The sequence below is a fragment of the Astatotilapia calliptera genome, chromosome 7 (assembly GCF_900246225.1).
Source record: "Astatotilapia calliptera chromosome 7, fAstCal1.2, whole genome shotgun sequence".
Lineage (NCBI taxonomy): Eukaryota > Metazoa > Chordata > Actinopteri > Cichliformes > Cichlidae > Astatotilapia > Astatotilapia calliptera.
Window position 1 is genome coordinate 59,874,462 of NC_039308.1, and position 23,457 is coordinate 59,897,918.

The 23,457-nt window shown below is 41.9% G+C and overlaps 2 protein-coding genes across 3 annotated transcripts; one reads left to right on the top strand and one right to left on the bottom strand.

The window, feature by feature from the left end:
* Window positions 1–230: 230 nt before the first annotated feature.
* Window positions 231–12,802, top strand: LOC113026951 (NAD-dependent protein deacetylase sirtuin-3). The gene is made up of 8 exons (XM_026176278.1): window positions 231–526; window positions 6,980–7,202; window positions 9,712–9,930; window positions 10,099–10,331; window positions 11,522–11,622; window positions 11,706–11,867; window positions 11,958–12,170; window positions 12,285–12,802. Exons 2-8 carry the CDS (start codon window positions 6,988–6,990, stop codon window positions 12,471–12,473), a joined length of 1,332 nt encoding a protein of 443 aa, XP_026032063.1. The 5' UTR covers window positions 231–526; window positions 6,980–6,987; the 3' UTR covers window positions 12,474–12,802.
* Window positions 12,803–12,913: 111 nt separating this feature from the next.
* Window positions 12,914–23,441, bottom strand: ric8b (RIC8 guanine nucleotide exchange factor B). Of its 2 annotated transcripts, none has more exons than XM_026176276.1 (10): window positions 23,136–23,441; window positions 22,692–22,739; window positions 21,977–22,606; window positions 19,878–19,972; window positions 17,480–17,630; window positions 17,109–17,207; window positions 16,860–17,004; window positions 16,576–16,720; window positions 16,191–16,310; window positions 12,914–14,461 (listed from the first exon to the last, which is right to left on the bottom strand). In XM_026176276.1, exons 1-10 carry the CDS (start codon window positions 23,217–23,219, stop codon window positions 14,353–14,355), a joined length of 1,626 nt encoding a protein of 541 aa, XP_026032061.1. In that variant the 5' UTR covers window positions 23,220–23,441; the 3' UTR covers window positions 12,914–14,352. The 2 variants fall into 2 exon arrangements, with proteins under 2 accessions (XP_026032061.1, XP_026032062.1); XM_026176277.1 differs by having other exon boundaries at window positions 17,109–17,204; window positions 23,136–23,439.
* Window positions 23,442–23,457: the final 16 nt, after the last annotated feature.

Sequence of the window (23,457 nt, forward strand, 5' to 3'; positions counted from 1 at the left end):
TGGTCTTGTCACATGTTTGTGAGCACAGGCTAAATAAAGGAAACATCTCTCTGTATGATATCAGCAAATCAAGCTACAGCCTCCAAAAAGATTACAAACACCTCTTTGAACATCCAAAATGTATCGCTGGGTGACTTTTAGACCTACTATTAATTTGAATAGGACTTTACCGGAAACGTGGTGTCACGTGACTCCTGTTTAGTTTCCCGCCTGTATTCGTACACAGTAATTTAGTACCCGGAAACGGCAGCAGAGTGACATCTCGCTCTGTAAAAACTTCCCGTTCAGGCTGCGTGCAACCTCACTGTATGGCTTTGAGAAGAAGGAGACACCCTTAATACAGTTTAAACAGCTGTTTGTTTGGCTGCCGCAGCTGGAGGGCTACGCTTTAACATTTTACGGGAAGCTCGAAAGTTTTTGTTTATTTTTTTGGATGTAAAACATCACGAGTGGCTCAACAAAAGTCTGCAGTGTGTCGTCGTCGTCTGCTCGTCATTCAGAACCTCTGCCGTCTGGAAAGACACAGGTAGCTAATGACATGCAAATGAAATGAAAGCCCTCTTATAACCTTTCAGTGGCATTACTGTTAGTGCTACCACTGCACTTCCATCTTTTAATATCAATTCCCATGGTTTCCTGCAGAATGAAGCGAAATGACGTCAAATTGATTTTAGGGAAAGCTTTTTTTTTTTTTCCTTTTTTTTTTTTTTTACTAAATGGATCCACATACAGTTTCATGAAACGAGTCCATGGGCCCTTCAAGTGAATTAAAACCCCACATTTTCAGTGTGATCTGACGTAGTTTGCACTTATGCTAAGTCGAAGAAAGGGCTGATTTTCCTCTCTGAGAAAGTGGTAGGCCTATCTAGATGTATGCTTCCAAAATGTGGAAAGTTTCACGCTAACATGTCTCCCCCATCATTTTAGTGACAATGTAAAGATTTTCTGAGCTACAAGCATTCAAAATACATCGGGGTTTGTCCAGAAAAAGCAAATCAACACCTGTGACAGAGAAACCGAAATAAGCATTGGCACCCTGGATGTTATATGTGCTTTTATTACAGCTCAACTGTTGTTCGTGTAAATCAGGCCTCCCTTTCACACCTTTAGTTGGTCCAAAATGCTGCTGTTCACCTTCTTAACAGAAAGCATAAGATGCAACTTATTCCTCTGATCTGGCCTCTCTTCAGTAGCTTCCCCTGCATCTTAGGATTGATTTTAAGATTTATTTTTTGCGTTGAACCCACCATATATTGCTTATCTCTTAACACCTTATGTGCCTCCAATCAGAATCAGAAAGGGTTTTATTGCCAAATGTTGAGCAGGTTTACAACATTAGGAAATTGCTGCAGTGCTTCAGTGCAAACATACTGTCATAAATTACGCTAAAATAGACATGAAAATGAAAATAAGAATAAGAATTAAAAGTGCTACGTAGATAGATATATACATGAGTGCAGGTGGTGATCAGTGCCAAACATGGAATGATGCAGTGAACACAGCGTAGGGTCATGTGTTAGTGGTGGGAACAGTCATATGGTTATTGTTCATGAGTCCAACAGCAGAGGGGAAGAAACTGTTCTTATGGCGAGAGGTTCTGGTGCGAATGGACCGGAGCCTCCTGCCTGAGGGGAGCAGGTCAAACAGACTGTGTCCAGGGTGTGAAGGGTCAGCTGTGATCAGAGTGCACGCCCCAGTGTCCTGGAGGTGTACAGGTCCTGCAGAGATGGGAGTCTGCAGCCAATCACCTTCTCAGCAGAGCGCACAACACGCTGCAGTCTCTGTTTGTCCCTGATAGTGGCTCCAGCGTACCACACGGTGATGGAGGAGGTGAGGATGGACTCGATGATTGCAGTGTAGAATTGCATCATCGTCCGTGTTGGCAGGTTGAATTTCTTCAGCTGCCTCAGGAAGTACATCCTCTGCTGGGCTTTCTTGATGACGGAGGTGATGGTGGGCTCCCACTTCAGGTCCTGGGTGATGGTGGTACCCAGGAAGCGGAATGAGTCCACAGAGGTGATGGGGGTGTCAGTCAGGATGATGGGGGGGGGAGTGGGGCTGTGTGCTTCCTGAAGTCCACAATATTCTCCACTGTCTTCTGGGCATTCAGCACCAGGTTGTTGTGGCTGCACCAGGACACCAGACGTTCAACCTCCCTCCTGTAGGCAGACTCATCCCTGTCCGAGATGAGTCCAATAACGGTGGTGTCATCTGCAAACTTGATTTGCAAGGGCCCTAAGATCTGCTAACCAGCTATAAACACTAGCCTTAAGAACAGGGAGGGGAAGTCTAACTTTCTCAGCTATAGTCCCTAAATTGTTGAATAAGTTGCCCCCCACCTCATGTTAAACTGGCTCCCACCTTTAGTATGCCTTCAAACTCATGTTTATTCTTTGACTTTAAAGTCTGCGTGAAAGCTTAGATATTTAAGCTGATGTATTGTCTCTTGCATTTTTGTGTTAATTACTGATAAGTGTGGGCATGTGTGCGTGGTGCATCTTTCTTTATTGTGTAACTATCTGCTTCATGTGCAACACTGGTCAACTTTGTTATTTTAAATATGTTTCATAAACAAATTTGGACTAGAATTTTTCTGTTAAACGTTTAAAAACATATTTCTGGGTCAATTTTCAAGGATCATATCATTTTTGACACCAGGCTCATCTTATACATCCATTTCCTGTGTTTCAAAAGTAAATATCTAATATAGTCATTTTAACACTTACAAGTATTTGGGCTTTGAAATAAAAAAATAAAAAAACACAGAAGGGTGTCTGGATCAGTGGATCCTTTGCATTCATGGACTAGGACAGGCTTCAGCTGTGTTGGATTAACGACACATCTAAAACCTACAGGGACACCGGCCCTCGAGGCCTGGAGTTGCCCACCCCTGGACTAGGAGAACTTCCTCAGAATCTGAAGTTGTTGGATCATTGTGATATCACCAAACTATTCTATAAAACACACAAACATCAGTGTTTTCATAGCCATGAGTTAAAAATGTGACTGCCAGAAATGATTTTGACACAGAACAGATTCATGTATATCTAAATGTAGGGGAAAGTGATGCTCATATGACCCTTGACTGTTTACCCAAAGTGCTTTGTTTTTTTGTTTGTTTTCTCCAGTGAAATATTAAAAAAAAAAAAAAACCAAAAAAAAAAACCCCAGTAATGTTTGCACTTGGTGCAGGTGTTAGTCTGCACCCTAAAATTGTTTAAATGTATAAAACCACAGCAGATCCAAACTAGCCCACTGGTACAAACTATATCAGTTTGTACTGATGTAGCTTGGAGAATACAGAGGTTTGTAGTCAATACAATGCACTTACCACAGTGTAGCTGAAATTATCCCTATGTTGTTGGTGCCATATGTGTCCGCCTTTACTTGGGGGTCTAACATTTATCCACAATCACGGTTTCTTCATTCATTTTTATGGTTGGGCTTCTCTGTTATGGCAAGAATCTTGGTAATTTTTGTCACTGTTTTTGCATTGTTTTGTTTTTAATAATTAACTGAAGCCAAATTTCTAACTGAGATAGAAATTTGGTGCTTGCACAGTCCTAGTTTGTGGTTAGTTTGTTGTTTACTAAAATGTTATGTGTAATGCTTGAGAAGTGCCAGCAGGTGACAGTGTACCCTCACTGTGTGTAACACAGCACTAACAGAGCCTCCACCATGTTTTACAGATGACTGTAGACACACAGTTGTACCTCTCTCTTTAGGTTCTTCAAACATATTGACGACAATTTTAATCAGAAATTTCAAATTTACATTAATTAAGACCTGTTGCCACTGATTTTCAGTGCAGTTCTTGTGTAATTTGGCTACCTCAGCGTTTTCTCCCTGTTTCCCTTCCTTAAGAATAGATTCTAGACAGCTATCCTTTCTGAGAATATTTCTGTGAGACTTCAGTGAACAGTAGATGAATCAACTAAGGTGAGAGGTGTACATCTCAGGTCCTGTGTAAAGTCTGCTGGATTTTTCTTTTTCCCTATTTCTTAAAGACACAGCTTTCAGATGCTGTGTAACTGTTGTAGATCATGTTTATTCTAGCCACTTCTTCTCTGGTTCTTCACTCATCCGGTTTCCTGTTGTGACTCACCTTGTTGGAAAAAAAATAAATAAATAAAATTATGTCTGTCAAATTGTGTTGTCTTTGGCATTTTCATAGATTCACCTTCAAGTGACCACACGTTGTTTTTCAAACATTTTTGGACATATTTCAAATTATTGAAATTATTATTTTTTCTCATATGGAGTGAAAATAATGTAGAATTAAACTGTTTAATTAGAAAGTGTTTCTTATTACTAAGCTTCACTATTGTGAAAATAATGTCATTTGAATTTTAAAGTGATGCAGTGACTTTAAAGAGAATGTAGGTTGTTCGGTACAAGCTATAAGCTTGTATTGATAGCTCATTGGTTCTTAATTTAAGGCGAGTGCGTCTTCAGAGGAGCAGCAAGGCAAGAGTCATTATTCAGCCATCGACCTGCTGGGCAAATTTAGCTCTCCACCGCCCACCTTCCTCTCTACATGCAAACAATATAGCAGCACAAATTAGGACTTGCTGCTTTGTGTCAATTGAGAGTCCAACAAAGATGCTACATAGAGTGATATGTCATTAGTGAGCAGGTGGGGTGGGAGGACATATAGCTGCTGCCTCTCCAATTAAGTAATGAAGTGGTTTCTATGGAGACCAGGCTGCTGTGTCTGCTTGGGGAGGGGGCAGAGTTCAGAGTCGGCAGTTGTCAACTCTGCTGCAAGTGGAGGGTTAAATGCCGGGGCTGCAGGGGGAAGCCCCTCATTAAACATACCTAAATTTAATCAAAGGGACACCTGAGCCTTTCTTTGAAGTTTCAGTTGCACCGCTCACAGAAAATGGATAAACTGCAGCACCATTACGATGATGTAATCATAAAAACATACCTAAGCAGCTTTAACATTATTGCACTGTGAATGTCAAAACTAAACACGAAACTAACACTCTTAATCCTGTTCCTTATGGAAATGTTTGCTGTTTTTTATTTTTAAAATATAAATTACTCTACTATTCCTTTGATTTATCTCTATTTGTGTTCCTTTTTAACACAGTATTTAGGTAGAACTTGTTTACCTACTGATCAGTAAATATCGTGGGGATGCTGTTGCCTTTGTTCCCTTTATACAAACTTCTTGGTTGGCATTTGGCCTTTGCTCTCAGTCTCTTATATGTTAAAAGGATTATCAATCAGCCTAACTTTCTTTTAGGGGGGTTTCGTGGTGATCAGTGAGGTGTCCTCAAACCTAATTAGATGACTGTAACCCTCATATGAGCAGCTACAGGCCTGGTGGTCTGGTAGTGGGACTCTCTGGGCTCAGATTTTCAACTAGGGAGAGTGAGAACAAGCAGAGTGAAAGGCCAAGCAAAGAGAAGGGGGCACTCAAATCCGTTTTAAGCCTTTTGTCATTTATTCAGGGATTTATTTGTCATTAAAGAGTGATAACGGCATCTGTGGAACGTTTAGACTTTTTGCTAGATTTGGGGGGGGGAATTAAAATCAACATTTAAGTCAAAGTCAGCGTGATGGTGGTGGTGGTGATGTCATAAAAAATGACTTTGTGGACCTTTTGTGGCAGAGTTGTTTCTGAAGTTTAGAGGTCAGAGTCATTTGCTCAACTTAAGATTCACTACAGCAGTTTGTGCAGCATCTCCAGATGTGATTCTGCTACAAGAGTTAATTGAGTTGAGTTTGTTGAGTTGAGTGCTGCAACACAACACGGTCTGTGCGAGATCTTAATAATTGGGCTGGTGATATATTGCCTGTACTCAGCAGTGTCTTTTTGAGAGGGGGCCAGACAAAGCCAAGACCCTCGGCCTCCTGCTGTTTTTAATAGTTCTTTAGGTAATGTGGGAGCTTCAGTCTTTTATGGAGGGAAAGAATGTGTCTAAAATATAAAGCAGGTTGATGAATGTGAACTTTAACATGTTCTTTATCACTAATGCATTATTTTAAGAGGGGAAAAAAGTTGCATTTTTTTTTCTCAATTTTTATTGTTTATTTTTTGCTTCAAGACTTTAAATGTTAAAGAAGTTTTAGCAAAGTAGTGTCCTGCAGAGGTGTCTCTTCTCCTCTCACCTCTGGAGGGTGATAAAGAGCTTCTGGAGGAGGGTGCATCGTATCTCCCTGCTGCTCCCATTGCTTTCTGAAATGGACTTGTTTTATGGGTTGTACATCTTTTGTTTTCTTGTTCACAACCTCTCTGTGGTCATTCCTCGTGGAAGTTCTTTGAAGGCCTAGAATAGCTTTGAGGAGAAGCCCCCTCCTCCCTTCTGTCCTCTTCTTCTCCTCTGCTACCTTTTATTGAATCCTGCTTCTGTATCATTTATCTCTGAACACCCCCTCACCCCTGTCTGCCCATTTGTGGGGGCTGTTAGGGGGCATCCTCTTTTCTCTCCCAGCTGGGTTTGTTGACACACAGTCAACCTACGCTTCTCTTTCACCTCTGCTCCCCCTCTTTTTAACTCTCACCCCCCACCTCGCAGCTCCTCTCTCTGCTTCGACTGAACAGTAAAGCTGCCACAGCTGTGGGTTGTATTGGCATAGCTGCTGGGGGGGTAAATATATTGCAGTCATTACCTTTTGTTCAAGAGTTGACAGTTTTAAAACATTTCAGCTTCTCAGTGTGTAGAGGAACTGAAGAGAAAAGGATGCCCCGATGATTTGAGTGTAACAGCTTTTTAAATATGGGAGGAGAAGGAAGGAAAATCAGAGAATACACATTCATAACTAATTAGCAGAAAAAGATGTGAATTGAAAGGAAAACGTGCATTGGAAAAAAAAAACAAGCTTATGAATTGCCTCTTTAAAAAAAAAAAGTCCATTGTGCTATCAGTACACAGACAAATCTCATACAAATAAGACAGAGGGAAGAAATTTGAATTACAGCTCATGAACAGTCACTGAAGTTTAATTTGTGTATTGTTTTCGCCAACAGGTGTTGGAATGAACAGGTCCAGGTCCAGCTGGGATAAAAAGACCTCCCAAGCTTCAGTCACCAGGATAACCCGCAGCTCTCAGGCCAGGCACACCAACCACATAGAGCCCCCGGACTCCGGGCCGAGCCTGTATGGAAAACAAAGGAGGAAGCAAACTGATTCGGCATTGGCTCAGAACCTCAGTCAGATGAGTGTGAGTGGACAGGATGCTTTGTTTACAGGGTAAGGACATGTAACAGTGATCCTGTATAAAGAAAACCACTTAACATCACACAAGTCCAGTACAGCAGTGTATTAATTAATAGGAAAATGTTCAGTGTCTTGGAGAACTTTTGGCTCTCTCAAGCCATTTTTCCACAGGAACATCAGGAAACATCAAGACAATGGCCCTCATTTACTAATATATACATAGAAATGTCACTATGCTATGAGCACTAAATAAAAATAATCAGGTTTTAAAAACATAATATGATCAAGAAATTGGAGTGCAAGTGTTGCAGCAGTGTGGCCTTAATATGCTTTAAAACTGAGGCATGATCATCATCATTATGTACAGAAGTGTTCATATCAAGTATTTTTGTCTAGCAGTGAAATGGTTGCCTATGAACTAATTATTATTTTTAAAAGTATGCTTCAGCCCACGCCCACCAAAATGTCTTGAGTCTTGGTTTCTTTACACTCAGTTTTAAATCCTTTTGTTTGATTCTGTGGGTTTTACTGTTGGTTAACATTTGGGAAACGTGACAGAGATGAAATTATGAATATTTTGTCATTTAAAGATGTGTTAACTAGAGCAGGGCGATATGGCCAAAAATATTTATCACGATATATATTTGAAAATTTGCGATAACGATATAACTGACGATATAATTAATGCGAGACAAAATACAACTCCACAACATTACTAGCGCAAAAAGACAACCTTCCATTTATTTTCACTTAAACAAGAAGCTGGTTTTTATGTACATTAAAGCTTTATAAAAATGTAACAGTGCAAATGCAAATTCCTTGCTGAAAGTTTAACCAAAAGGCATTTCCAGTAGAAATGGGCTGACATATACTGAGCATAACCATGTATAATATCCACTGAAGTTAAAAAGAGGTGCTTTGCAACATTAAACTGCAGTGTGCAGTACGTATTTTTCGGACCATGAGGTGCACGGGATTATAAGGCACATTACGCGAAACAAAGCAGTCAGATAAATCAAACTTTATTAAACTCATTCTTCTTGCTTCCTCCACTTCTGTACCATTGATTCATTAATGTTGAATTCTCTGGCAGCTGCTCTATTCCCATGTTGTTGCAGTATATTAATGACTAACCTCGTATTGTGGATGGATTATCTCAGTTGTTCTCGTGACTGAAGTTTGGGGCATTTACAGCATCCTGCCATGCGATTGCATTTGTCTCTAACCATGAGGAACCTTCACGTTAACTTTTATAAGTGCAAAAGTGTTAGTGTTCGTCCTCCAGCTTCACTGTTTATGTTATGCTAACATAGCTGTGTCGCTAGCAATCACGTAGCACATCATTATATACCAGCTAGCCCAACTTCAGTAACCCTACAAACCTCACTGCTGTGTAGTTTGTCTTCATTTATGTTGGAAGTGATAGCAGAGCTGTACCTTTGAATTTTTCCAGAAATCTCTCAGTCAGAACATGCAATATCATGCTTAGGCAACTAGCGAAACTAGCGAGCTTACTTCCGCTAGCTTCCTGCTAACTTCTAACTCCGTTAGTTTTGTTTTCATGGATGCCTGGAAGTTAAACTTCATAGTTACACCTGGTAAAGCAGCAATGCTGATAGTTTTATTAAAGATGAAAGAATTTAGACAGTTTAACTCTAAGTGATGCTGCAGTGTTTGCTTGACCTGAAAGTACGGAGTTTAGGACCCAGATTACTCCCAGATTTAAGAGCATCTTAGTCCGACAAATACGACAATAACGACGACCGCTTGCATGTTCTGCAAAAAATGTGCTTTGTTGTGTATCTGACGGACAAACACCAAACCAGTTCCACATCACTGAAGTTGCACCATTTTTACAAACCAATTCTGGTTCATCTGTTTCACTCAACAATCGGCCATGTGCGTATGAAAACAAAGGCACTGCGCGTGCGCGTTTTACTCATATTCTATCGCGATATTTCATTTTCCTATCGTCGCCTAACATTATACCGGTATTACCGTGAACGTTATAATATGACCCAGCCCTAGTGTTAACATTCTGAGGCGTGCTGGCCTTCTCAGACAGGTATAATTGTAATAAAATATTGATGGATGCTGGATTTGTGCTGAAGATCACAGATCTGTTTGAGATTCCTTTTGGTTGAGGTGCCTGTGGTCTTTGAGTAGAACATGCAGGATGTAGGACCATTCACTAGCTGTGAAGTCACTGCATTACTATTACATACTGCTCTATTATTTGAGCCACCAGGTGAAAGATTTAACAGCCAGTGTTTGCATCACATGCACTTACTGAAGTTCAGCACTGTTTTATGAAACAAAAATGACACACGGACTTCATGAGGAGTTTAGGACTCACAGTGCTGAAGAGAGTCCTGCAACAATGAGCGGAAACATAATGAATTTGGGGCAGATTACACCTCCTTGGCGGTATGGCCTGACTGATAACTGTCTAAAGTAATGTTGGTATGGTCCATGTGACACGAGACTATAAAAAGAAATAATGAAAGCTGCAAAGTAAAGCACACACTGTCTTTTTCTCCAGTAAAGGAAAGGTTCCCAAAGCCAGCAGTGATTCTGTGCCGGCACCTCAGCCCTCTGCACCAAGATCTGATCAGACTGCTCCATCTTCGCCCGCTGTTAAGTCATCATCCCAGGGAGGCCTGGCATCTGTGGCTCGGCTGGTGAAGCTCGGCCGCTGTAAGAACGTAGTGGTGGTGGCTGGAGCAGGAATCAGCACAGCAAGTGGGATCCCAGACTTTAGGTTGGTGTCTAAAACCTCACCAATCTGCAGATTTTCACTGTGAAAGCTGTGTAGCAGCTCAACCTTCTTGTCCATAAGAAGAAATCCACCACTGGCTCACTTTTATCTGCATTACTTGAACCTCAGAAAATCAGTGTTTCAGAATGTACCAATGTACCAATTTTTCAGGACTCCAGGAACAGGTCTTTACGCAAACTTGGAAAAGTATAACATCCCATACCCAGAAGCCATTTTCAACATCGACTACTTCTCCAATGACCCGCAGCCGTTCTTCTCCTTGGCTAAGGCTCTGTATCCTGGCAGCCATCGTCCAAACTACATACACTACTTCATCCGCATGCTTCATCACAAAGGCCTCCTGCTCCGATTGTACACCCAGAACATCGACGGACTGGAGAAATGTGAGTGAGAAACAGTTGGGCTACAGCATCAGTGTTGTTTTGAAGCTGCCCAGTGGTTTGTGCATTGACTTAAGCTCGAGATGCCTCATTACCATTAATGTGACTTTTTGAAAAACCCAGCTACAGGATTGGAAGATTTGGCTGCCTTTTTTTATTGAAGCATCTGCCAGCAGGGATGAATTGTAAAGGGTTGTTGTTTGACGATTTAACAATAAGGTGTCTTTGAAGGGGCTCCCTGTCCACTGCTGTTTGGTAGCTTTCATTTTTCAGTGTACTTCGCTATCTGTGAGTTCTTCAGTGCATTAGTCAGAGAAGATGTGTAATTTAATTTACCTTTTTGGTGGGGGATTTGTCAATGTAGCGGCTATCTCGGGTTTTACAAAGTGGCTGCAGCTAAAAAAAAATTGAGTTTAGCTAAATCTACTTTTTCAAGGCCAAGGAATCCAGTGCAGGAAAAACAGGTTTCCCCCGTACAGCAAGTGATGTTATCTGTGCTCTGTGGATGATTTTATATAAGCGATCGAAGAAACGCCATCAACACTGGCTTTCTCTTTACAAGCAGCGTATCAACATTAAGACAACCCTCAACTGCAATGGCATCTTTTCTGTAGCTGAATGCAGAAGAAGGTGAGAACTCAGTCCGTCACTGCTCTAAAGCAGCACATTTTGAGAGTTCATATTCAAACAAAGGTACTGGTGACAGCTGCTCTGCAGGACCCAAAGCTGGCTGCCTGTTCTCCGTTCTCCTGTGTCATAGTCGGTTCAAGCTAATTTGTTGCTGTTATTGAATTCCTTGGCCTAAAAGTATATTTAGCAGTTAAAATCAATGTTATAATTAGTTTCTTTTTTTGTTTTTTAAAGAAGTTTAGAAGCAGAAATCCACAGAGACATCTGGGCAAAATGCAACACTGTGCTTAAAAAAACAGCTTTTAGATATCCCCCTAAAAACCCACCAAAAATACAATTAATTAACAATAATTATAAACCCTCACTATGTGGAATATCTTGTTATGTAAAAGATTTCAGTCAGCACGCCTGATGTTAAGATTTGTCTTGAGGGAGCTAGAGTAAGATTTTTATTCCCCCTCATTATTGTCTGACTTTAATAAAAGTCAAATAGGACAAACTCAGATTGTTTGCATTAATGCTCCTGTTTCGCTCCTAATGTGATCATATTTGAAAACCTTCAGTGTGTGGCATCCCTGATGAAAAACTCGTAGAAGCTCATGGAAGTTTTGCCACTGCTTCGTGTCACCTGTGCTACACTCCTTACCCCGCTGAGGAGGCCAAGGTTCGTATGCCTCTTTATATTATATATGAATCCCATGCGCTTGATGCCACGTTAATCTTTCCTGCGTGTTTTTTGTCTAACAGCGGGCGATAATGAATGACAACGTCCCCATATGCACATTTTGTGCCGCAACGGTCAAACCGGATGTTGTGTTTTTCGGAGAGGACCTTCCTCAGAAGTATTTCCTGCACACTAAAGATTTCCCAAAAGCTGACCTGCTCATCATTATGGGCACGTCTTTGCAGGTAAACATTAAAATTTAATATGATATCATAGTAAAAACAGGTTGTTTGTGTAAAGGCACATTCCATTAAATGTTAAATAAAATGTTTCAGATTGAGCCATTTGCCAGCTTGGTGAACACGGTGCGCTCCACTGTGCCACGTCTCCTCCTGAACCGACATGCTGTGGGTCCCTTTGAGAAGGTCCCGCTCCGGCGAGGGGACCACATGGAGCTAGGAAACCTGGAGGATACTGTGCGGAAGTTTGCCGAAATGCTCGGCTGGAACAACGAGATCGAAGAGCTGATGAGGAACCAGGAAACACTGGTGGGTTCTAAAAGCTCTCACAGGTCATACATGTCTCAGTTAAAAAGGAAAAAAGCTGCAGAATGATTGTTACACAGTCCTGTGGCACTCAGTGGTTTTCATTTCTTTCTGCAGACCATCCCAGCGTTGGTAAGCAGTCCGCCATCACAGACATGTCCGATCAGAGCAACAGCAGAGCCTCAAGGCAGGACGGAGACATCCAGGTCCATACCAGGAGCTCAGAGACCAGCAGGCAGCGGTGGCGAGGAGACAGATTCTGAGACAGACAGCAAGAGCTCTGCATCGTCCACCCTAAGCAACTAAATATTACGACACTTGAAGGATTTTGAAGTTTCCACTATCCATAGTTCACATGGCAGACTGTTCTGTTAACTGTAACCTCTAATCAGATTAGAGTCTTACCTCTTCATCTAAGAGCCAGTAATGTGATGTTTGTATCATGGTTATATGAACGCGTCAAAAGGTTAATCAAGTTCAAACAGCATCCATCAAGAACACTAGTAGACATTCGAGCCTTGTATCAAAAATATTAATTTTAAGGTGTTTTAAGTCAGTGTAATGTGTTAATGTTTTATAATCAGTATAACACTGTCTTTGAGAGCGTATTTAATAAAAGTATTGTGTAATTTGCACTTTGTCCAAAAAAAGACATTTATTCTTCAGTCTATTAACTTTTGTGGAAATGATATGATGCCAGTTCATAAATGCTTTCCACTTAGAAAAACACGAACAGAAAACTTGAATGTGGTGGAATAATTGTTTACAGCTGAGCACAAAACAAATCTACAGCGATGCGGGGAAAAATACAGACATGAGAAACCCAGCAAATGATAACCAACTTTGGCAAATCGAAAAGAGTAAAGTCAACTTGCACAAATTTGATTAACAATGAGAAACGCTGATGTAACAAGCAGTTAAATTATGTGTATAACCGGCCAAGCATGTGAGATCTGCATAAAATTAAATTATACCAAGACACAGAAAATATATTACTTTGTTTATATAAAGTCACACATTTAGTGTCAAATAAACAACATTTTCATAGGTTTCTTTTTTTTGATTCAACATCATGCAGATGACAAAAGGAACAGAGATTAGAAAACAATCATCGTAGTTCACACATTTCATTATCAAGAGCCCGAACAGGCAAAAACCACCATCGACCTGTGGAGAATGCTGCATTGCCTCAAGTCTTAAATTTAATGAAACTTGTTTTCTTTTCTCCATAACGTCATCGAGTACCAGAGAGAAAAAAGTGAACTACCACTAACATTTGTCTTTTGTCCATGGTAAAAACTGATTACACAAAGTGAGCTGCAGGTTTAAACCGTCCACAAACACATCAGTCCTGTGCTCCAGCAGTACCAGCAGCTTTACCGCTAACAGTGTTTACTATGATTCGTGTTAAAATTGTGCACCTTCTAGTCATATATTTTTTATATGTATATATTTTTAAAAAAGAGAAGTGAAGGAATGTTTATTCACACCCAAAACTACACTTTAAACAAAACAGTGTTTCCAGCAAGAAGCAAAACTCAGCAGAAAGTATATTCTTTCCCCACAGGGAGCACTAAAGCAAAAGATGCAGCAGTAACTGTGAACTCCTCCTCGGCAGTCTTCCTGCCACGCACGACTCCGCTTCAGCGCGAGACAGCCTCTGGAGCCTGCTGTGAAATGTTTAGCTGCGTTCTACTTCAGGACTGGTTTGATTTCATTTATTACAGCAAGTGCCTGTCCTATTTGAAAAAAAAAAAGAGGCTAAGATTTTGCTAAGAGTCCAGTCCATGATTGCAAAATAACACTTTATTTGCATTTAAGTGGCCGTCAGTCAATATCACTAAGAAAAACCAAAGAGGAGCTGATTGCCCTGCAAAGCGCAATAAAAGCCTGATATAAACTTACACATAAATATTTTATTTTTCACCATCACCATTTGTTCAGCTTTCTGTTAATCACTACCACTTGTCCCAGTTACAGCCCCTGAGGTGATAAATGGGACTTTCCCATCCAGCACCTGAAGTTTTTGGACACAGCTCTACACTCAGCAGCAGCTCATTCAGGATGGAGGCACAAATTCAAGCCCAGCTACAGAACCCACCTTCAATAATCACAGCTCGAGATTTGTTGGGGGTGGGGCCCATCGGGCTTAGTCTGGAAAACGTGGCTGAGATATTCAGCAGCACTAGTCCGAGTCTGAGTCCGAGTTTTCCTCAGGTGGACTGCAGAGAGTTTCTTCCAAAGGTGCCAACGTCCCGTCGGGTTTGACGCCCATCGGTCGAATCACGTGCTGCCTGCGGACACAAAGAAGTAGATATCAGATATGACGTGCTGGATGGATGCTAAAGGAAAGCTGGAAGAACATTTTTCTTTTTAAAAAGGGCTTTTCAATTGCATGCGTCTGCACGTTCTGCATACACAACTCAAGGACCCTCACTCAACAACTCCCTCCCCTCCTTTCATGGACACTCGCCCCTGTCTGGCCATCCTCCCTCCCCTCCTTTGCAGTGGCAGTTTAATTACAGGATCAGTACTCAGCCTAATCTCCTCAAAGCCACGGCTGCCCCTTCACCCTAATCCAATTATACCTGCACCGTGTGTCACCACTCCCTCCGAGATGATTTATCAGAGAATTATCGGTCAAAAGATTTGACAGACTCAAACACAAATGGCCATGTAATTCCTTCTGATTCCTAGAATTAAATATCATTTAATTCTTAAAGGTTAAAGTTCTTTAAAGAGAACCAGAATCTCGTGACCCGGTATCACTGGCTCATTTACAATACAGACCAGCGTGACAAAACAAACAAAAACATGTGGCATCATCTCTTCCAATTAGAGAGGGCGAAAAATGTCTTCCTTCCTCCTCGGGAGTGACAGAGGGCTGGGCGGGGGGAGTCTGGCAGGTGTAAGGGGTGGGGTGGGGGTGCAGAGTATGTGCTAATTGGAGCACCAGTTAAACAGTTAGAGGGGCACATTCTTGCAAGGACCTGACCGATCTCCTTAGAGTCGGCATCAAGGGACCACCTCTCCTTCATTGCAGAGGAAGAGAAGAAAGGGGATGCGGCCTCGGAAAGGAATCTTCCTCTTCTGGGTGCACGTGCCTCATTACAGCTCAACGCCCTCTTTTGGCTCAACAAAGGCGAGGACGGCTTTCTTATGCCTGCGCATTTATCCACCTACGTCTCTTGATCCACGTTCCACCCGAATAGCTTTGTCTAGCTGTGCCTCTGTCTCAGTCCACTCCTTGTCTGACCACCGCCTTGCTTGTCAAATAAAAAGAAGAATAAAGTCAGGACGTGTGTTATTAAAAACCAGAATAAAGGAACAGGGAAACAACAAGTCGACTGTGTGAGCCAATTAGGTGATAATTAAGGAGCGGAGGTAATGATGCCGCTGGTGCGTTGTGGCAGCAGCTCCTCCATTTACACCGGCTGAATGACGCGGCGTGCACAAAGTCCAGTCCTAATTGAAGCTACACTTAAAAGGCAAGAGATTCTTCCAACGATGACTCGGTTGGCAGGGAGCGGGCTCAGTGTTACTTTTGTGCAGGCGCTGTGCAAACTAACGTTGGCCTCTGCGCTCGCTGAGGAAAGGTCAACACAAACACAGCACGACCCTTTGCTCGGGAAACTGTGTATTTATATTTTGAGCAGGCGTGGTAAAAGAAAAAAAATATTTCGACAAGACTTCTGAGGCATCTATCATACTGAATTTTCCATTTTACACAGACTTTTTTTTAAACACATTCATGCATCCAAAGCTAATCTAAAATATGAAAAAGCAAATTCCCAGACAGCAGATTGCTTTATATATTTGCGCTTTGAGGCAGAGCATGAAATGACCTCTAAACCTTTTTCAGTCCATCAGAAACTGCGGTGAAGTCAGAACACACACAGCTGTTTTCGGTCCAAAAACTTTGCAACTGAAAATCCTCTGGTACTTTTCTAAGTGTTGTAAACAGCACATTGTAGATTTTGAAGCATGCCTCACTACTAGTTAGCGAGCTCTCTAGTTTATTACCTTGACAACTTGTCGAACATGTTGGCCAGCTTCTCGGCTTCGTACTCCTTCTGCTCCTCGGTCATCTCTTCGACGGGGTTCGGCATCGGCTCCTCGACGTGACCGGTGATGGGGTTGATGCTGAAAAAAAGAAATAGATGAGAACGCTGAATGTATAGCTGCAAAGTGAATTCAACTAATGGCAGCTATTTGTTATATCTGGGATTAAATTACTGGAGTTTGTTCTACGAGAATAAAAGGAAATAATTTTTTTTTTTTAAAAGAGAGAGGGAGGATCAACATCAGCTACTAGACCAGCAGTTTTTGAATCGGTGCAGCACAAATGTAGTACACACAACAGTTAAATATGTGACACCTTATTGTAATCCCAGTGTGGAGGACTCACAAAGGTTTGGCAGATTTGTATTCTTCTGTGTCTGAGTCCTCATCATCAGAGTACTGAGTCTCTCCTCTCCCTCCTCCAAGAAGTCCTCGAGCCGCAAGAAGTCCTGCTGCGTTTCCGTACCCCGTGTACTTCAACAGGTTGTCCACTGCAAGACAACACATTTACTAAAAGGTGGTATTGCTACACATAAATCCTGATGTGTTAAGGTAATTATTCTCATAAACTGCACTCAACCGAAAAGGCCACATTTTTCGTCCCATTCTTCTCCATTTTAAATCACTCACCGCTTTCTTTGCAGAGGACGAACAGGAACTCTGCAGCTGTCTGCTTCACGCCCATGTCCACATGTGTCATGAGGCGAACCAGCTTGTTTCTGATGGTGGTGCCAATCTCTGGCCTGCTCTTCACATCTTTCAGTGGGGGAAGTACCTTAAAAAAAACAAACAAAAAAAAAAAAGGATATAAGGCTTAATAGTGCATCAATATTTCTATTTTAACACGCCTCTAAAGCTGACCCCACAAACCGTGATTACCTGAGCTTTGATATATCTGCGGATCTCCCTGTGGTGTCTGGATCCTTCAGTCAAAAGGCTGAGTACTGGAGTCAAACCCTCTTTGTAATTGGACCCCTGCTTGGAGTGACAGACCACAAAAACTTCACTGTCTCCACAAACTCAGGGGCTGGATAGATATCCTTAACACACAAGCACGCAGCTAATAGAAATAAGATGACGGAGACACTGAATAACAGAGGAGAACCTGAGGGACATGACCTTTATTCAGGCTTTCTTCTCCTTCTAATCATAAATAAAAACAAAAACATCCAAGTGGAGTTAGAACACCTTTATGGATGCTAAACCGTTATTCTCGCGTCATCGTCATCGTGACAGAAGTTGAATTTTACCTTGTCGATTCTTTTCTCCATGAAGTCCAGCAACACCTCGATCGCGTCCATGTTTTTTCCGGCATATTTCTCCTGCCCTCCCTGCACGGGGACGTCAATTAAAACATCCAGATAGGACACGGGCAGGTTGTTCAGCAGGTTCACGGCATGGCTGCAAACAGTTAAAAACATTATATTTTTTTAATTATCCAGAGGTTTTAGGGTATTTGGAGAATAAAATCGAAATACAAAAAGGTTAAAACACTTTTGAAAAGACATACCAGGTTTTGCTCAGGATTCACCACAATTCACAGGTGCAAAGCACACAAAGAAAGTGACATGTTTTCTTCTCACTCATTGGCTGTATTAAATAACAACATCTGGGACAGGTCACTGTAGTTCACTACCAAATGAATGTGTCAGAGTTCGGGAGAATTAAGACGACATGCTCAGCAGAAACCATGAAAATATGTGAGTGCACCCGCATGTCATGGCACTGTTAACCCACAGGACCCCTTCCGTCCTAATCCCCACCAATGAAATCATCACAGTCTAATGATATATAAGTGAAATGCATAGCAATGCAATAGTTCAACCTTTCCTATCATTTGGTACTTTCTAAAGTTCTTTCTTCTTAAACGTGTGAATCTTATGTCACGACTTTCAGATTGGGCTTAAACATTTCCTTTTTGACAAAGCTTCTAGTGAGGGCTGGTCCAGATGAGTATGAACCCTCCGCTAGTTAAATGGGAATAGACCTAGGCAGCCGGAAGCTTCCCATGATGCATTTCATCTTCTCACACCTCTTTGCACTCTGTTTATACACCACTCTGCATTTAATCGTTAGTTATTATATCTCGCTCTCTTCCACAGTCTGTTTTTTGTCCTCTCTTCGTCCCTTCACACCCAACCGGTCACAGCAGATGCCTGCACCTCCCTGAGCCTGGTTCTGCCAACGGTTTCTTCCTGTTAAAAGGAAGTTTTTTCTTCCCACTGTCGCCAAGTGATTGGGGTATTCTCTCTACTATTGTGGCGTCTTTACCTTACAATATAGAGCAGCTGTTGTGATTTGGCACGATATAAATAAAGTTGATTTGAATTGAATTGAATTGGAGTAAACTGTCTTTGCCAATTTGTTGAAACTGAATATTGTTCAGTGTATCAGGAGCAAGCGATTGGCGAGATTGTAAGTCGTCTCCAGAAAGGTTATGCTGGTAAAATGGAACAGCAAAAATGATAATTTGGTTGAAGCATCGTTTAGTGATCTTTGTAATCAAGTTTCACTCAAATCTGACCTATACCCAGGAGGAACAGCAATAGACAGATAAAGGAGTTTTTTCCTGTTTGTTTTCTGATACGTTTCTGCTTTCTTCGCATTTGTTGTTATTAATGCTTTCCAGTTTGAGACCAGAAGGAGAGAAAAATCACTAGGAGCTCAAAAAGAGCACATGGAATAAAAATATGACAAATCGTGTCTCTGTCATGTGGCAAGTTTGCATTTTAACATCTATACCTCCTAAACTAGAGATTCACCAGAGATCATCTAAAATACTTTATTTTTCTCAAGTTAGCAATACTTACAATTACTGGTACCCAAAGAGATAAAAGTAGGAATAAAAGAAAAAAAAAATAGTAAGAGTAGTTCTGGAAATGAGGTGATCCTTGAGCCGGTTAGTTTAAAAAGACAACAGTTTTATGGCGTAACCAGGGAGCACAGATGTAGGAATTACTGAGTCTGATACCAGAAGTCCGTCAGTCATAAACGCGTAGCACCAAAACACTCTACATTTGAAAATATTTATGTGTTAGTCTGACGATCATCCGACTAACAAACTTTAAAACGCCTGCCAGCTTGGCTTAAAACTAACTCTCTCCTTCGTGCTACCCTTTTCTATTCAAATTAGCTCTGTGTTACACTGCATTCAAATTACAGCTGGGTCGGTCAATGGGTCAACCTCCCACGACTGATTCAGCCACCAATCTGACAGGTCAAGAGGATCATCACTCACTTTTACATGACACTGTTTAAATTTCAGGCTAAGACCACACATTCTTGGCATTCTTGTGTGAAATTACCATGAGAAACACTGCTGTCGCACAATGACAGAAAAAAGCTCAAAGATAATATAAAATACAACTACACAGCACTTTGCTATCGACACACGCAAATCTCACAAGGTGATTTTCCTACACAGACACGGCGATGCAGTCTGCTTTTCTATGTAAATCACTTTCAAGTCATGTCTGAGGCTATAACTCATTCACACATGAAAGCTACAGGACACGGATACACAAAGGGACTGAGCCTCTTTGTGTTTAAGAGGTCCAAACAAGTATATTGGTTTAAATCAAATACGAAGGTGCAGTCCGCTACAATAAATTATTAACATATGAAGATCAGCGAGGAACAGATTCCCACCTGTGTGCTTCCTCCGTTTTCTCCTCGGTCTCGGTCTTCAGCATCAGGAGATGACGCAGGATGGCAGCAATGAGCCGGAGCTGGTGATCGTCTTCCTGTCGAGCCGAGCACACAAAAACACCGAGTCCAACCAGGGGTTTTGTTTATGCACAGCAAAGCAGTACGGTAAAAATACCTACGCTACAAGGGCATGAGGCTGGAAGCAAAGGCTAAAACCTTCAGTTAATCAATCATCCGTGCAAGTACGCATCAGTGGTACGGAATAAAGTGGCTATTTTTATTCTAATATTAAAGTAGCTACTGCTATAACTACCGGGATATGCTGCCATTGTGTAACTGAGTAGGAATAAAATAAAAAGGCATGAAGGGGTCACTATGTGTGTCATTTTCATTTGTTTCTCCCTCCTATCAGCACCATCTACCATTTAGCTCCCGCAAGTTTCTTCTTTATTTCCTTAATTAACTTTTATTCACGTCACTAAGTGACAAATTAGGGAGGGCAGTTAAAAGTGCCTAAATATAAATATCAAGATTGACACCAATACATCAAGAAAATAAGTAAGAAATTGCTGTGTTGGTACTTTTGCTGATGATATTTTGAATATGAGAATGGGGTGATTCTCAGCTCAGCGCAGAGCTGCAAGTATCTAGGCTGAAAGTAAAAAACTAGTTTAACAACAAAAAGTAACCTGAGAACTCAGGAGTACGCGAGGAGGAGTTACTGGTCTAATAGTGACAGGAGCAGAGAGGCTGTGGTGAGACTGAGGAAGAGGAAGTTTGGATTTCTAAGAGGAGAGCAGGGCCAAATGGGAATCTTAAAACTAAACGTAGCGTCAGCAGGACTTACACTGCCTCAGGTGCTGCCTTTGCAGTCGCGTTTCTCCTTTGAAATGCCTCCTCAGACAAGACGATCAAGTTTGACAGTGAATCAGATGCAAAAATTATCATACAATAAGTACATCATGAATGAAAAGCATGTGTACCAAGTATCATCCTTTTTTCAAGTCATGTTCATACTGAGTGGCCTGTGTGTGTGTGGGTGGAAGGACTTACTGATTTTGTAATAAAGGAGCAATGAGCCTAACTTCAGACTGGTCTAAACACAGCAGGACAAATTTTCCTTAATGATGGTCAAAGTGGCAGCCTCAAACTTTTTCTGATAGGCTTCACTTTTAAAGCCAATAAGATTTTTATCAGGCGTTAACATCTTTAATATATAATATTATTCCAGCTCAAATTTATTTGAAGGTCAGGGCAAAATCATCAGAAAACATATTGACTTAACATTGCTGTGCAATTTTAGAACTATGGTCTTTAAGGGCCGTTTTAGACTGTGATCATGTAACAATGTTTCATAGCTGTGATCAGTTTTTGGGGAGATTTTTTTACAGAGGCAAACATATTTATCCTTCAGGTTTTTCCACTTCTTCGCATATTCCCTCACATCCATTTTTATAGTTTCGTAGTCTCCTTACAGGAATCTGCTAAACTTTGTGAGTAATTATATTTATGCTATGATTATTATTGCTTATACCGAGTTGATGACCGTTATTCTCTCATTGATAATGTCAAAAACTGTGGCAAAAATAAGCTGGGAATGCACAGGAGGATTCGACGGGGCTTAACTGGCCAATAGCACTGGGTTAAAAGGGGTTTCCAGTTACTTCTTAAGTTATGGTATAGATTTCCTGCAAAGGTCTAAATCAGGCATAACGGATGGGCAGCTTGTTTCACACAGTGAATGAACACATTCTCTGTTGTAGTGCTGCACCTGAGATAAATAAGGATTATTCTGACTGAGAATCATGCAAAGCTACCAGAGGAGCTTTGCATAAAAGCCATTCTTACTGATTTTTTTTTTTTTTTTTTTTTTTACTCAGGCTGAGTTAATGTGGTTACACACTCACATAAAATCACTGAGAGGAAGAGCGACTTCCTGAGAACCAGCAGTTCATGACAGATGCAATTTGGCTGCTCTTGGGAACAGCATATATGATCTTTGTAGTTCAGATTAAGACTGTAGTGCAATTAGTCACAAACGATTAGCACCGAGTGAGCCTTTACTGTAACATTGTTTTGTATAACCACCGCATACTCACCTCACCACCAGTTTCAGACAGTGTGAGGTTGAACATGGCTTTGAGTGCTTCCATCGCTCGCTCATTATTCTCTGCAGGCATGGACACAGCTTGCGGATCTGGACGGGCAGCTTCATACGGACCAACCCAGCGCACATCCAGCGTGTGCTCCAACACCTCTGTCAGCAGTCTAACAGCATGCCACTCTCTCCTCAAAAGCCCCCTCACGGCAGGTTGGAGGGCAGACAGCAGGAAGAGAAGGCGCAGTGTGAACAGGCCCACCTCATGGGACCACGTACGGGCCGTGGCCAGGCTGGCACACAGACCACGAACCAGCTGCACATCCACGCAGACCTGCTGAGCCGCAGGGCTGTTATATACAACGTTGCAAAGGCACTTTAGGGCCTCCACCACCACCCTCTTGTTCTCCTCTGACAGTGTCTGTTCCTGAGAGCTTTTCTTGTCAGCATCCTGTTCCTCTCCAGCCCGCAGCCTCGCCATCCCTGCCAGGGTCAACATGCCTTCCTTGGTGGCTACAGGAGCCAGGACACGCTTATCTCTGGACATGATGCGGAGGGTCTCCAAGCATGTCTTCTGACAGCTGGGCTGCACCTGTCTCCCGAGGACTGTGAGCACACCGTGGCACAGCTTCTGCAAGGACGCACAGAGACACACACACACCGTCACTATCACACATTTCATGTAATAAGAAGCTGCTGGGCTAGATGGTACTCACACTCCGCAGGGTTTCCTCCTTTGGGTCAAAAGTGAAGGTTTGGGTGTTCTGCAACAGAAAGGATGCTCAGTGTCGACAGCAAACAAGATCGACTCGTGTCAAGCGTGCACTATCACATATTAGAAGCTATGAAACGGATTTAAAGTTGGAAACCTCAGAGAAACATGCAAAGTTTTCACGGATGATGCATGATTAGCATTTTTAGCTCTACTCTTTACGCTGTAAATAAGGCCATATTGCATACTTTTGCTTCGCTCAATGTGTGTGTTCTTTTTTCTCTGCTAATGCGAAACCAAGTTTCATTTGACGGAGCCAAACATTTCGGCTCAGCAGCCCAGAAAGATGTTCATGTCACCCAGAGCTAGCTGTCTGGCTAGGTGGCTAGCTAACGTTAGCACGGGCGTTTGTTTTGGTTGAAGAAAAACGAGCAAACGCGCGACTCACCTCTACATTATACTGCTGCAAGAGCTTCTCGATGTCCTCTTCGCTGGCAGTTTCAAGCTGAGATAAAATATTATTCAGATCCATGGGGGCTACCTGAAAAGCTCGGAGAGTTACCGGTGAGTGATGTGCAGCCACAGCTAGCTGGATGACAGGCTAACTTGTTTCAGGGCTGCTACTGTCAACAGGGAAACTCCCCTGACTGCCTCCATCAGCTGCAGCAGAGACCTGCTCCCACTTTATCTATTCACATATTCCAGTAAACAGTCCGATGATGGCAAAATGTGTCATAGGGAGAGCCGCAGTTTATCTGGCAGGATACATG